At 41.2% G+C, this 16,277-nt stretch overlaps 1 protein-coding gene across 6 annotated transcripts in view; it reads left to right on the top strand.

Annotated features, from left to right (window-relative positions):
• The window catches only part of dock3 (dedicator of cytokinesis 3), a 47,211-nt gene that overhangs the window by 3,692 nt on the left and 27,242 nt on the right, over positions 1–16,277 (top strand). For 3 of the 6 annotated variants that reach the window (XM_034590970.1, XM_034590969.1, XM_034590968.1), the window contains exons 2-12: positions 3,340–3,423; positions 4,573–4,613; positions 7,252–7,307; positions 9,510–9,606; positions 11,049–11,197; positions 12,781–12,865; positions 14,190–14,231; positions 15,275–15,501; positions 15,705–15,786; positions 15,868–15,928; positions 16,037–16,184. In XM_034590970.1, coding sequence (XP_034446861.1) covers positions 3,340–3,423; positions 4,573–4,613; positions 7,252–7,307; positions 9,510–9,606; positions 11,049–11,197; positions 12,781–12,865; positions 14,190–14,231; positions 15,275–15,501; positions 15,705–15,786; positions 15,868–15,928; positions 16,037–16,184 — 1,072 coding nt within the window. The remainder of the gene's footprint in view (positions 1–3,339; positions 3,424–4,572; positions 4,614–7,251; positions 7,308–9,509; positions 9,607–11,048; positions 11,198–12,780; positions 12,866–14,189; positions 14,232–15,274; positions 15,502–15,704; positions 15,787–15,867; positions 15,929–16,036; positions 16,185–16,277) is intronic. The other 3 variants (XM_034590971.1, XM_034590973.1, XM_034590972.1) reach the window with 1 other exon arrangement.

Here is a 16,277-nt window from a genome sequence, read left to right as displayed (position 1 = left end):
ACAGGACTATATTCAAGCCAGGGAAGCAGGACCTCCATGGTCTCTGTGCTCATAATGCATTACTGGAGAGGTTTAAGGAAGCCTTCAGTCAGCACTTCAGCTTCAGCTGAACCAGTTTTGATTGAGACTGGAAGTAAAAGGACTAAAGAAAAGCTCAAGAAATTAAGTTCATTCATTGCTGCAGTTGAGATGAGCACAGTGTCCTTTTTAATAAAATGTTCTCACAGCGGTGCAATTAGCACCCTGTGCTTTTGAAGAAAGACAAACAGCAGAACATTTAGAATCTATAACAGTGTTTGCTGTTGTAGTAGCAGGTATTTGATGACCTCTGTCCCTTCTCTGCAGCATGTTCCTCCCCTGCGGGTCATTGTACATTTACTCCCTGTATGTGCAATGCTTGTTCTGTTTTAATCTTCACGATATTACATATAGAGGTAAACATTTTTCAAGAGGTGACAGCATGTCAGTGTGTACACTGAGTTATGAGCTTCACTTGCTCTATTGTATAAAAGAAAAAAATAAATTTTTATTAGAGAAAAAAACAAATTTCCCTCGAAACAGGGACGTGAACTGCCGACAAGGGAAACGGATCAAAGTTCAGACACAAAGAAGTACCTTAAAGGTCGCTCAGAATAAACAGAGTGAGATTATCTTTTCTGGCCTGAATATGTTGGACTGAAGTTAAAACTGGAGCAGATGCATAATAAATGGGACTTGAACATATTCGAACCTCTAAACATTATTACAGTTTGCTGATGTGATACAAGACAAACCTCTCAACATGGACACGATCTTGGTGGTGTTACATCTTCTTCTTCCAACAACCTGGAGAGCTCTGAATTACCTCACACACCTGTAATCTTCACATTCACACCGAATCCCATTGTACACCGCTACACTGCAGGATTTAATCAACAATGGAACCTAGTCGTTTTTACCTCGTTTTTATTGAAGAAGAAAATAAAACACATGTCTGTCACATGCCATTTTTATTCTGGTTTTATTAGGCATGTTTTCCCACGCTGAACTGGGGGGGGGGGGGAGAATTTAGAAAAACAAAGGCATAATAAAGAGCGATAATAATTCTCGCGCAGGCTGCCTAAATAATTTAAACTTATTTTACTCAATTCACTGAGTCTGTTTGTATTAAACAGCGATGCTTGATACTCACACTGGGATTTCTCCCCCTGTGATTCTCAGTCATATATAAGACCAGTGTGACATCACGGCTTATTTATTGTAACTTTGTGGATGAAATAACCCAAGATTATTATTTGTCCTGTGTTCTCACTTCACGCCAACATAGACAAAATGGATTCTTAAAAGACCGTTTTCAGGCTTTTTGGTAAATATCAAAAGAACACAACTGGACAGGGAGAGGAAAAGGTTTAACATTATATTTGCTTCTGGATAACACATCATGAACATCCTATTATTATGAGTTTGTTTAGTTCATTAAATCTAAAAGCATTTAAAGTCATCTTGTTTTACTTTACGTTGCAATCTCACTTTAACATTTTTGTAGCTTTTAGAAGAATTACTATATGACTTATGCAAAAGCTCTGACTCATCAAACCTTTGATTATTGATTGATTAGAAAGCGTTGTACCTGGGTGAATATCAGTTTGTAACTCACAGGCTTTCAGTATATGACTGCATATGAGGGTTTGAGTTATGACCAATGGGAAAGTGTGGAACAGTGGGAGTCTCCTCCTACGCTCAAACCCCATAATTCAAAGAAAGAGAGGCAAACATTCCTCCCAGTACCTGGTTACACAATAATGACCGTGCAGACTTCAGCTGAATGGAGGGACAGTCTGGATCTGATCCGTTGCTGAGTAGAAACGTTTGCTTTTGCCAGCATTTTTTCTCGCTGCCCGTCCTGTCAGTCCTTCCAACATCCTACGTTCAGCATGTTGAAGTCCAAAGGTGAATTTCGTCGGTTTTGTTTTTGAGGATATGCTAATGCTCTGCAGCTTTTAGGCACAATGAAATAGTGTTTGCACAGCCTGGAGGTTTTTGTGAGGGAGGACTATGAAAATATGAGCCTGTGTGATGCGCCCATCCCTCGCGAACATGACAATCTCATCTTGTTCCGACGTGGCCTCCACTGAAGAGTTTTCAGTGCGGGGTTTTTGCTATTCAAATGAAATAGAGGCCATTATAGAATAGGTCTCTCAAATAGGAAATACTTAGCCCTGGCAGGAAGAAGTCCCAGAGGCCGACTGGAAAAGGTGACAAGCCGGCTCTTTAAGACTATCCGTCTGTCCCTCTAATATGTACTGAAATATGCTTGACTTGAACTCTAGTGCCGCGCAGCATTCATAAGCTTGCCATTTTAAAAACGCCTAGATCCCTGCAGCAGTTACAGTGAAGAAAAGCCCTCCAGTTTGTAGATGATCTGTTGCCATAGTTACCCGAGCACAGGAACTGAGCACTCGTTACCCTCATACAGGCAACGGAGCCGAGCCCAAGCCCCTCCTTCTCTTCCTCCCCCTCACTGGGTCCCCTGGCTAGTTCATTAGCATAATGATTCACACCAAACCCTCCTTGAAGGGCCACCATTTGTAGGTTTTTTAGAATAGTCAGTGGAGCCCCGTCATTATTAGATAAATCTGTCCTTACTGAGGATTGCACACTGTATATTACGCAGCAAACTGCAGTGCTGCATTGATTAGAAAGGAGGTTCCAGGGGTTGCACCATTGTATGTACCACCTGAGTATGATGACGATAAAGACCTTGAATCTTGAATCTTGATATCCTGCTGCGAAGGCCTTTACTGTGGCATCTATCCCCGATCATGTTCCTAGTCAGGGTGAGAGTCACATGTTTTCCTGTGTACGGTCAAAGATTGCATGATGCTGCAAAAGCAGGTGGCAAAGAGGGTCTACGCTAATAACGGCCTATGACAAGGCAGCGTTAAGCCACACTACTTAGCAGCCCGTGTGGGCTTTACTTTGGGAGACAGTTCAATTAACTTAACGCAAAAATCAGGCCGCTTAAGAATTAATTGCCTATTAAAATGACTTCCCACTTCAGGGTGGGAGCTTGTTTACAGTTCACTAAGCAGTGGTTCCCGCATGATACTGTGCTTAGATGTTTGCATTAAACAGCTTATTAAAAAAAAAGCGGCAAAAACAGCCCTGCTTCAACCCCAAAACACGTTCTGTGAGGAGACACGACAGCGTGGAGGCTGCACCTCGTTTGATCACAGGTCACACGTTGCAAACATAGATGGTTATCTGTGATGTCAGGAGTTAGAACTACAATGAGGTCAAGTATTTCTTCATCGCGGCTGTCTCTTTATCTGTTTCCCTCTTTCCTCCTTCTCCGCACAGTGATCTGCAACTTCCGGTCCTCAATATGTCAGGCCCTGGTCCTGGAGATTGGGGAAACTGTACAGATTCTGGAGAAGAGCGAAGGTAATGACAGTCACATCTCTTATGGCAATGCACACATGTTATATGGCACAGTTATTGTGATTGTAAATAATCACAGGTCTTAACTGCAGGTTATCAGGGAGATGTCAGGTTGTTAAAGTGAACACTAGTGGGAAAATGCAGGTTTTTGCACAACATAAGAAAAGTCTTTATTCTTCAGTTAAAGCATAAACAATATTCTAGCCCTATTAGCGTCATTATTTAAATTAGACAACTTTTAAAGCAAATTGGTAAATAAAGGATTTCGTAGGCGTCTTTCTCAGTCAATTTGTTCCTAGACTTGAGAGGGCTTTGAAAAATGTGTTATGCTACGTTCCGTGACACCTCGGAGCTCGGCCCTCTACATGACGTCACACCCAAAAAACCCGAATTGATAGCGCACAGGAACAATGTTTACGTTAGCCAGCTAGCCATTGTTAGCAAAACCAGTTAATAATTACGCATTACGTGTATTAAAACATCTACAGACAGACATTGCACAGTACCATGTGTACGACACATTTAATGACAGAAGTGCTAATAAACAGTAAAAACTAGAGCTTCACTACTGTTCACATGTGAAGAGGTTCTTCCGACCTTCCAAGTCGAAATTCCGATTTGAGGGGGCGTTCCAGTTGCAACTTCCGACTCGGGGGTCAGAAATTCCGAGCACCGAGGTTTAATGGAACGTGCCTTTAGACCTTTACATTAAGAAGTGAAAATTGAACTCTGTATTTTACAGGAATGTAATTAACTAATAATTCCCTAATTAACTAAGAACTACATAATATAGTGCTAATCAAAAAGGGAGGCAAACACACTTTAATCATTTTGTTTAGGCTGTTCAGTGGAAAGTCTCTGATAATATAGTACTGATTAAAAAATACAGGCAAAATCATTTTAATCTTTTTGTTTAAGCTTAGTGATGTAACAGGTAAACATGAATAAATACACATATTTTGTTGTAAGACAAATTGTGAGAAAACCATATTAGAACAGCAGATAATAAAATGTAGTGTTTGTTTAAAGCTGATTTGTAAACCATAGAACTAAGTACCACAGCAAAATAGTGTAATGTCCCATACTGAATACAAGAATGTGTTTTATTGTGAGGCTGCATGTTTACTAATGTGTATTCTGATCTTCCTTTAGGTTGGTACAGAGGCTTTTCCACCAAGAAGCCTTCCATCAAGGTAATTATAACAATATACACAGATACTGAGTTTACACTGTGTTGATTCATATATTGGCTACATAGAGGTTTCTGTATTCTGATTATATTTGAAGCACGAGGGACAAAGATAAAAACTATTGTGATATGAAATGTAACATGACTAAACCTCTTATTAACAAATACTACAATACAAATACAAAAATAATATTTGGCCACCCCTTGTTTAACATAAGCTCATTCGTCAAATGCAGTGAAAGCAGCACATCTGTAAATGGAAATCTGAATCTCAAGCTTTTATCAAACACCACAGCATTTTTATGAATGATAATATGATGTGAGAGACGTGCATCCCAGAAATAACTCTGTCTCGACAACAAAGAGCTTAATGACCGATTAACTTATTGAGCAGAGCTTTGAACAGACAAAAATAGAAATCTCCTGACCTGTATTTCCAGAGGTGCTTTAACAAAGGCACCGTTTTAACCATGATATTCTGACTTCATAGTACAGAGGCACTAAATATAATGCCATCCCCAAAAAGGATTACAACAGTGAAAAAAAAGTGTACGTCGCACCTTGGTATGACGGCCCCATCATTGTCTTTTAAATTGCAATATGAAACTGTACAGATGTGCAGTATTACTAGTATCGTGGGTGGCTGTGGCTCAGGAGGTAGAGCGGGTGATCCACTAACTAAAAGGTCGGTGGTTTGAACCGTGGCTCCTCCAGTCTGCACGAAAGTGTCTTTGGGAAAGATACTGAGCCCTAAATTGCCCCTGATGGCTGTGTTGGCAGTGTGATGGAAAAAGTGCTGCACTTAATGTGTGTGTGAATGGCTGAATGTGACCTGTAAAGCGCTCTGAGTGGTCATTTAGAGCAGAAAAGAGCCATATAAATTCAGTCCATTTATCATTTACTACTGCACTGTTTTCCCTCCTGTGCAGAGTTTGAGATCAAATTCTGTTTTCTTTTCTGCCAGCAGATGGTGCAATTAGTAATTTGAAAACCAGTCATTTTACCAAAACAAGGTTTTTATGGCAGTTTAGATGTAAATTTAAATGACTGCTGCAGGACATATATAAAGAACATTAGGATGTAATGTTTTTGATTGAAGCATAGAGAAGTCTTGGTTTTCTTAAATCTAGATGGATGGATGGATGGATGGATGGATGGATGGATGGATGGATGGATGGATAGATAGATAGATAGATAGATAGATAGATAGATAGATACTTTATTGATCCCAAGGGAAATTTAGGCCTCCAGTAGCACAACAGTCAAACACAAGAGCATAGGAATAATAAAAGGTAATAATTAATCAATAATAAGTTCACTGCACTGAGATGAAAGTCTCGCCACCAGAACTACTACAAAGCTGTCCCTGTAAAGAAGCTTGTGCTCATGGAGATATTGACAATACAAATCTTTTAATTATAAGGGTGATTGAAAGACTCAAGTAACCGATGCAGAGGATCGAAGTCAAATATAAATATGGATTTAAAGATAAATAACTGAAGCTGCACAAAGTTGTGCATTAGACTAACATAGCCTGTAAAATGATGGTACAGCAGAAGTGGATTTTTAAAAAAAAGTGAAAACAGTACAAGAGTAGAGACTACAGATATAAAAATATAAAATCCAATAAAGATATACACGGTAAATGTCTCAGGTCTCAGCACAGAGTTTGTTCATCCAGTATCACTGTGATAGATCCTGTGCATCATGCTCAGTCGGAGGAGAACATACAGTAGGTGCAGAACTCTGAACAACACAACAGCATCACTCCTGACAAGAGATCAATAACCTGCACTGCAGTAAATGGTTATTAAATCTGACTGACAAATCTTTTCCTCCCATATTTTTTTCAGTATGGAATGTATATGATAGGTGTCATCAATTAGAACCTGTGGCAGAGCAGTCTGCAGAGTCACGGTACAAAGAGAGAGAGCGAAGATGTCATGTCCGTCCATCCGCAGAACAAACAGTGGTGTAGCAAAAATACCAGATATATTATTAGAAGCATGAGAGCAGCACGTAATTTCTGCTCTTCTATATGTGGACTCTGCTTTAAACTGAAATGTCAGGAGCTGAAGTGTTATGTGATGCTGCAGAAAGGTTTTTAAGAAAGCAGAAATCTGTCCAGTCCTGGTAAATGTAGGTGTTAGTGGCTACATGCTGTCCTTCTCTACTCTCATCTGCTATTTACAGTTCTCGCTAACACCCCTCCATTTTGTTATGTTCTCTGCTGCCCACAGCCATTCGCCCCCATACTCTCTCTGTGCTGGGAGAATTAGTTGTGTTCACCGTGGCCAATTCCTTACATCTGGGAGATTAGAATTAGAAAGATGAACTGCAAGGGTGGCAGTTGGCATCGCTCGGTCTCTCGTGCCCTTCCCCGGCTAAGCCGAGCCACAATGGGGCTCCTGCACGTTGCTGTGTGTGGGCTCAGAATCCCTTTCCCCCCCTTCATATGGATGAGAACGTCAAGCAGACATTGTGCATTTCCTTCAACATATGATGTGACACCGGTAGAATAAAAAAAAAAAAAGACGATTTAGTTAATAACACAAACGTAACCATGCATTTCTATTGCGGGAGAATTAAAGACACCATCCTGTCACACTTGCTAACGTCTCTGCTCCTTCTTCTGTCCACAGGGGATTTTCCCAGTCAGCTACGTCCACTTGAAGAAATCCACAGTGACCAACAGAGGGTGAGTTGCACGATAAAGTGTTTCTGTTTATTTCAGCTTTTGCAGTATCAGAATTAAGAGCAAACTGCTGATCCAGCTTTTATTATTTTTCATTCATTCGAGCATAAACAGAAAAAAAGTATTATTCACAAAGAGTGATGAGGAAAAAAACAAAACAAACCAGATATTCGAGAAGAAATGCAAAACGTAACTTTTATTTTTGACAGAGACGTCGGCCTGAATTGCCTGAAAGGGTTAAAAGACAACTTGAATGGTGCATTTCAAATAAACACATTAAGCTACACTCAAGAGGGGGCATCACTCAGCATACACTATTTAGTCGAAGTGGAGTATATTTGCTTTTATGACATTATCAATAAAAGGACCACAAATGTATTTTATGAATACCTAATCTCCTCCATAACCATATCATCCAGCCACTTCTTAAAACAAGGGGAAAAGTTAGATTTGCATTCTCTTGAAAAAATGTGTGATTAAAAGTGTAATTGTACAAACATTGATTGACCTGCAGGGTCTCACCTCTGACCCAACATGTTTCCTCTTGATACTGATTCAAATAAATCCTGTGTGGGTACGAGTGCCGATAAGATGACAGTGATCTCTAGAATGACTGTGATGCAGAACTTTATATTGACAAAGATATTGTACGTACATGTAAAGGCACAGCGGTCACCTACAGTTGCTGTCAGAAAGGCCGTCCATGGCTGCAGAGGCCAGAATAAAGACGGAGACAAAGACAGACAGCAGAGCTCTTTATCAGCCTAAACTCATAGAAGTTAAATCTGCAGCCTGGGATCTGTGGTTCAGTGCAGACTGGGACTTTGCTGTTATATCACCACCCTCCAGTTGATTCACCACATAGCAGGAGCACTCTTGTTTGCACTCAAACAATTAAAAGTGCAGACTTGGAAATTGACATTATTATACTCCCTCGCACTGGGAGTTGCACTTTGGGAAATCTGCTTTGCTGTCTCATGGAGTTAATGAGGTGACACACCTACTGCATCTCTATAGTTCTCCCAGAGCTTCCTCGCCACAGACAATCACCCCGACTCAAAGTGTAATTGAGATGTTTCACTGATACAGTTTCAGCGTTCACTCTTTGCAGCGTAGGACAGAGCTTAGTGAGCAAAGTGCAAAGTCTCACAAGAGATCTAACCTTTGGTGTAATGTTCCTCTATGAAAGTGGTCACACAGGCAGGAAGTGTGTGGTGGTTTGTACCGGAGAGCTCCACCCCCTGTTTCTAAGTGCAGCCAGAGAGAACATCATTACTATAGTTCTTTTTAAGATGTTGAATTCTTATAAAGTTGTTCTGAAGCAGTGAACTGCATGCATGTTGTTTTGTATGCTTGCTTCAAATTTGTACGTACCTAATTCCTTTTAAAGAGCAAAAGTACTGATCACTAGAATGGGACTATGCCTAATTTTTTCATTGAAATCCATAAATTATTCTCTGAGAAAACAGTCCTATCTCATGATGTTAAAGAAAGGGGGGAAAACAAAATTCCTGGATCTGCTCCCTTGATTCCGGATCCGCACCAAAATGTAATTGGTTCTTTTTCCTGAACCAAACTCCATCCTTCCACCAAGTTTCATGGAAATTGGTTCAATTGTTTTTGCTTAATCCTGCTTAAAAACAAACACACAAACCGAACAGGGGTCACATTTTACATCTTCTGTATTTAACATATGTTAAAAATATTGTGACATTGTAGTTAAACAAACAAACTTAACTTTAACAGCAGGTATTCACTGACCGTCAATAGCGAACTGAGCCCTAACGTTAAACTAAAGCAGGTGATAACTGAATGTGGCCCAGTGGTGAAGGTAAGATGAGCAATTCAGCAAAAAACATGTCAATAACACATCATATCTGTGGCCACATTGAAGCATGACCACAGAGGGCGCTGTTGTGAGGATTGTACTGTTGTTGCTATTATTAGCATCCAACAATACTTAGATACGTCATATTTTAGTTAAATCTCCAGGCACAATACTGTCAGTCTTTTTCAAGTGGTTTATAGAGGCACAACTAGAATACAAATTTCTGTCATTGTCTATTTCCTCAACTGAATTTCCTGAAAATTCCCAATGTGCATGTTTTGAAAATCACAATGTAGATTCTACACTGACATCTGTATGTGTGTGTGTGTGTCCTTGTGCGCGCTCATATTCATGCAAGTCTTTTTCTTCCACTGCAGGTTGTGTGAGACGGTGGTGCCCCTCGAGGACCCTATCATCACAGAGACCACCTCCACACTGCAGGAATGGGGGGTCTTGTGGAAGCAGCTCTACGTGGTCAGTAGCACTTACATCAGAACAAGACACTAAGCTGAAATAAATGTGAGAGTGGATTCGACATTAGCAAGATTTCCAAGGGAGGTGAAAGAAAAACGGCTTTTTGCGAGAAGAAATTGCATCTATCATTGTTTCATTTGTATCCTCCTGAGGGGGTTTGATGGACTAAGCTTCTAGAGTATGTGTTTCTTCTCCGCACTCAGGAGTGGTGAATAGCCTGGGATTTAGCCCAAACACGCATTGACACTTCCTTTACATATTTCCCCATAGCACGTCATTCTGAATCTCACCCTACATTTTCACATACTATCTGCGTAGGGACAGAAATGGTGGCTGGGGAACGGATAATGGCCCGCAGACCTGTCATATGCGATTTCATGCTGTGTCATTCAGCCATTGATTGATCCCGGCCTGCCTCTCAACGTTTTCTGCATCATCTTCAAATCCACCACCTTCAGTCAGCCTTTACTTGCCGGGCAAACGTGATTACTGGAAACTTAAGGCGTCCTTAATCCCGCTAAGTGTCGAGGGGGCAGGCAGAAGTGGTTGGTAGGGTTTTGGAGTTTGGAGCTGAGTGGATACGTTGCAGAGCTGGCAGCAAGTTTTTACATAACCTCTCGCTGAGGACTGCTCATGCTCTGAGCAACCAAGGAGCCCGAGGCATTGGTGTGGTGATGTAACTTCTTCTGAAGCCTGACTAATGTGAAGGGCTGATTTAGCAGTGCTTGTTTTGGTGCTCACCCCCTGTGTGATATGGGCCATGTTGCCGCAGTTGCATCCACGATAACAGGGGGTTTTCGTATTGGCTGGATGTTGATGCATTTCACCTTATTGCTGCCAATTAGAATTCATGGTGCGACTTCAGGGAACAATGGCCTAAGCAGAACTGTGTATCCGTTGTAATGTACACAATGAGCCCTGTGGAATAGTCGTCCAAAAGGGCTCATCAACCCTGACAAAAACCTTTGTTTTTCAGCAGCAACCAGCCGCTGAGAACATGTACTGTTGTCCTCATTAAATTTACACGGGCACTGTGGCGGTGCTTAATCTTTCCATTTATGTAAACAAACCTGGGAGGTAATGTGGGCCTGTCCTGTCATTAGGCAGAAAAGTGTTGTCCTTATTCTGTGAGAAACACTGATTTTAATTCATTACCGTGAGGGGGTCAAAGCACACTTACCAGGGATATGAGTTTTTTGCTTCGATAACAAAACCCGTGGAACATGTTGTTCTTCTATGTGCTGCAGGAGTTGTTTTTTAAACTCACTGTAAAATAAATCACCAGATTCTGTTGCACATACTATTCTTTCCTTGTTCAGCTGTAATATTACACATAGTATGAGGTGAATTCTGGGATGATTTTCAGTATTAGTCTTTATACAAATGCCACAGTAGTAGGATATGACATATCCTGGCTAAGTCTCTTTTGGCTGCTTCAACAGAAACACAAGGTGGATCTGTTCCATAAGCTCCGTCATGTGATGAACGAGCTCATCGACCTGCGTCGGCAGCTGATCCAGGGTCATCTCGCCCAGGACCAGACTCGTGAGATCAAGCGGCACATCACAGTGCGGCTTGACTGGGGCAACGAGTGAGTAACGCTTAATACTGAACGCACTGCATCAAGAGACCGGGCGGGATTGAATGCTCCACAACAAACATTTGTCTTTAACTGTTGGCCACCAAAGAATACAATATTTCCTTGGCACTAGGAGGGATCTACAATGCCGGCTGAGTGGGTGCATAATAGCATCCTCTATGATGTAATTTTATGGTCATTTAGCAGATGAGTGAATTTCAAGCAGCTTAAAGTCAACGCACATCCCCCTGGAGGAACTGTAAAGCTGTATTCCTACTGTTGCCAGTTTCAGACTCCATCCAACTGAGCTCAGACAGGCATCCATATCAGAGATAAAGATGTGAGGGCTCCAGCTCGGCAGAGGAAGAACTTTATGTGGACGGGCCATCTGTCAATTTAACATAAGATTCACAATTGCACATAAAAACACTGGCACGTTCACTTTGAGCTACATCACAGGGTTGGTCAGCGTCACAGTGTGGGTGTCATGATTGAACAGTATGTTTTAATGTTTAGAACACTCAGAAGTAGAGCCTGAGATACTGTGTTCAGCCTGTCAGTGGTCTGTGGTGCACACTGACCTGAAAGCTGCAGTGATGTGATTTCATGGTCACCGCAGCCCTGAGAGAACTCTGTGACTTCAGGCTGAACAATTTTGCTTAAGTAAAAGGTTATATATATATATATACACTAGTACAGCATGAATCAGTGGTACATGTATGCCAAGTATATTCACTGCAGTACTGTACTTAACCCCTTCATTCCCACACTGAGTGAAACATCACTGTTAAAACCCATGAATCCTCGTTCCACTGAAGAATCCCACTGTTCCCAATGATGCCAAACGTGTCTTGCAAAGGAGCTGGAATAAAATGATGCACACGTCAAATCTAAAATTATCCTTCGGGCGCAATGACGTAGCAACCGGAGTCTTCTGTTTAAATATTTACAGAGTTTGTGGTAAACTGATACAGAATACAGTTTAATTTACAGTATAAATAGAAGTTGAGCTGTTTAGGCAGGAAGTTGGGACATTTTTACTCCTCTACTTTTCTGAGGTGGAGCTTAACAACTTTAAATCCTGTTGCTATGAAATCTATAAGTATTCAAACAAAGAAGTTTAAGGAAATATGCTATTATTAACTATTATTAACCATTTGCTACCACTGTTTCTTGGCCATGAACAATTGTTTTGCAACCAGCACAGACCAACCATAACTGTACCACCCCAGTACACAGGCTCATATCCCAAACTACTCACTATCAGGATATTATCTACGGATACCCGATGAATGGTGGAGTAAACAGTACATTATTCCTTCTGAAATATACTGTTATAGTATAAAGTACCATGTAGTATAAATACTCAGAGTACAAGTACCTCCGAATTATATCAAAGTAATGTAGGCAAGTAAATGTGCTGAAAAGTGTTTATAAAAGAAGGTTTTTAAAGATTTTAATGTGTTGAGATAAACATCTGATAAACTTTCACTTTTCACTAGAAATTGTATTATGTGATATTGTTTGACTCAGAACCTCTTTTTTTTTTAAACTCTAATTTCTTTCTTCCTTCTCTCCTGAACCCTCTTTCACAGGCACCTGGGTTTAGACCTTGTTCCCAGAAAGGAGTTTGAAATGGTGGATCCAGATCAGATCAGCGTATCTGAACTACACAAACTGGTACGTTAGATAACATCATATTTTAAAAAAGTGCATGCTGTACAAATTCCTACCCTGAATTATTAAATAGATTAAATTAATGAAGTGAACGTGTGCATATGATTAAAAATGCAATAACACATCCCCAGCGCATGCACACACTCACCAGTAGCCGTGACTCAAATGATGCTGCCTTTATGAGTTTTTCTTTCCCACTGTGCGCCTCTGTTTCCATTGCACAGCGCGGTTTTACATATAAGAAAGTGTTGCTGGATGTGTAGGGATGTGTGACTGTACCGATTATCAAATCATCCATAAGAAGGTGACTCACAAGAGATGGAGCACGATGCAGCTGCTGGAGCCGCCTCATGTGACCTGTTCTTTATGCTTATCTTACCGCCATATTGAGCGTGTCCCTCTCCGTGCGTCCACGTGACTCCCACCAGCCTGATTGCTGGCTCGCACTGCAGACGTAATGCAAAGTGACAGGGCCAGGTGAGGCAGGGGGTAAATACATACCAATGAATTATTTATTGTTTCTTTTTGATAACTTAACATAACATACTTTAGTTCTGGTTGCTCTCACCCCCCCAAACAGACTGGAGATACATTCCCATGAATAAATAATGTCTCAAATGTATTTTGGCTGTAGCGGTGTTGGACTTCCAAACCTGTCCAGGGACACAGGGGAGACTTTCAGAGGCAGATCTAATTTTAGAAGCACGTGATTACAGCACAGATGTTATGAAATATAATGTAATTCTGCTGGAGATGGTTATCTAGCAGGGGGATCCTTTCAGGTTAGTAGCTGAAGCTCCATATGCTGATCAAAACATTTTCCACATGCCCTGCAGCCTCCCATTATCCCGTTGCCATGTTTCTCAGCTTCGCACACGCGGTGTTTGTGCACGAAATGCTCTGTCCAGAAACAACAGCGTAGCTCTGCCTTGGCAAAAAGCCACCTGACTCTGTCGATGAAAGTGAGCTCGTTTTTTGGCAGGGCACGAGGTCTTGGCACCTCTTCAGGTAGGGGAGTAGAGGAGTTCTTTTAGGCTGCTGAGCAGAGAGGTATGTGTGGGCGACAGCGGCTTTGTCCTCTCCTCTCCCACACGCTCACATTCTGCCTCATGTGGGCTTCTTTTAGCGCCGCAGGAACAGTAGTGCCGCCACTCTGCATGTACGTAGGTGAGATTTCTGTCCAATTTGAATCTTCAGCTGAGGCCTTACTCTGGTAGCGTGTGTCTGAAGCTGCTCTGAGGTAAATAGGTTCAGCTCTGTGTGGGAAGAGGAAAGGACGGGCCGACTGATCTGACTTCTTTTTCTTTTGAACTTCACTCTTTTCTAGCACGTATCCAGCAGACACTGTGGTCAGCAAAGCACAAATCAGGTACAGTCTTTTCAAAGCTCTTCTACTTTCTCTTCATCTCTCATTTTATATTTCTTCTCCCAAACATGCCATCCCCTTCAGACTCGTATCTGCTGGTTGGCTGTAATCCTGGTGATCTATAAGAGCATGTAGGGTTAAAATTAAAATTACAAGGCGTCACTGCCAAGCTCTATAAGAAGCTCACAGCAACGCTGCCAGGAAGTGAAGGTTGATTCCCACTGGGACCACATATGCCCCAAAGTATGCATGAATGGTGCTTTAAGTCACTTTGAATAGAAGTGTCCACTGGATTTTATTTGTCTGCGAACAACGGTTTAAGGACTTGTTGATTTTTGACTCCATTAAGAAGTGCAATATATTTGACTTTCTGCCATAGTTATCGTTATCTAAATTCTAGTCGATTTCTCATGGAGGCTGAACTGAGCTTATTTATACTGAGAGAAGGCTGTGAAGCAGAAGTGGGCAAAAAGCAACTCATCAGCCAGATGTTTTTCCCCTCGATGGAAGTTAAAGACTTTATCAAATATAAAAAGAATGTATTCAAATGTTCTTATTTTAAAGATATCAGTTATACTTTATATTGAGATATTAGCCTTTTTTCCTATATAAATAAATAACACAACATAATAGCACAATTAATAATGAATGATATACTAATAAGAAAAGCTATATCTGTCCTTGAATACAATCGTAAACTTTTATAGATGAATTAAATGAAGTACAACAGATAAAACACAATGACAACATGTTGCACAATAAATGTGAATTCAGTTGAGTCTTTACTGGGGCAAATTTTTGACTGAAATTTTAAATTGTCGGTCACCTCAACTTAAATGGTTTATTTTTTAATAGTTAGCCTTCAGTAGTCATAGATCATAGGAAAACACAATCGTTCATTCATTGTTTCTTTATCTGGACGACACCCTGTATGTCGCCCTGCAGTAAATCGTGTGTTCTTTGATGGACAGGATGTAATAAAGTATAGAACATATACTTCGTTGATACCCATCATTGATCTGTTAAATAACTTTATCTATAAACAGAAGAGCACTTGCTTGGACTCCTCCTCAGCTGGGACCCGTCTACTTAGCGGTCACTGTCTTCTGCGTCCCCAGGGCGACAGCACGAGACAGCGCCATGGCGACGGTTGCCGTGTCCCTGTGTCGCACCACCTCTTCATCAATCTGAAAAGCTTCACTTACAACAGCATCAGCGAGGACGCCGACGTCTTCTTCTCTCTGTACGACACTCGCGAGGCCAAACAGATCAGGTATGTGGAGGAATGTCAGTGAAAGCATAACGGCCTTGAATGGTACACATACATGCGCACACACACACACACACACACACACACACACGCACACACACACACACACACACACACACACACACACACACACACACACACACACACATATATCTACTCACTGTCTGTTGATTCTGTCGCTGACGGACTCTCGGTTTCCTTTGCAGTGAGAAGTTTATGGTGAAACTGAACAAAAATGGCGGACCAAAGAATCCAGAGAAGGTTGATCGTCTGTGTGCTCTCTTCACGGTAACATCCTTCCCCTTCTCCCTGTGAATACAAATATTCAGTATTTCTTCTGCTGACGTTTGACATCTCATCTCTCTTCAGGACCTGAGCAGTAAAGATTTGAAGAAGGACCTGTACATCGTTGCACACGTCATAAGAACTGGTAAATAAACTAGTTTGGTGTCATACTCCTTATTTTTAATGGCAGAGATTTTTATTTTTTATTATCCGTGTTTCCCTCTTTGCATCTTCTTCTCCTTTTTGTGTCCAGGTCGTATGCTGCTGAACGACTCAAAGAAAGGCCCCCCCCATGTGCAGTACAGACGACCTTATGGCTGCGCTGTTCTTGCCATGAGCGATGTTTTCCACACCATCACAGACCTAAAAGAGGAGAAGGACTTTGTGCTCAAAGTTTATACGTGAGTATAAGTGAAGCTCTTCTTCCTCCTCCTTCCTCTGGATTATAAATTCCTCTGAAAAGTGAATAAAAATGGCTGGTTGCATGACTTCTG

The sequence above is a fragment of the Hippoglossus hippoglossus genome, chromosome 7 (genome assembly GCF_009819705.1).
Source record: "Hippoglossus hippoglossus isolate fHipHip1 chromosome 7, fHipHip1.pri, whole genome shotgun sequence".
Lineage (NCBI taxonomy): Eukaryota > Metazoa > Chordata > Actinopteri > Pleuronectiformes > Pleuronectidae > Hippoglossus > Hippoglossus hippoglossus.
Note: the sequence above shows the minus strand (reverse complement) of the source record. Positions and strands in the feature narration are given on the sequence as shown.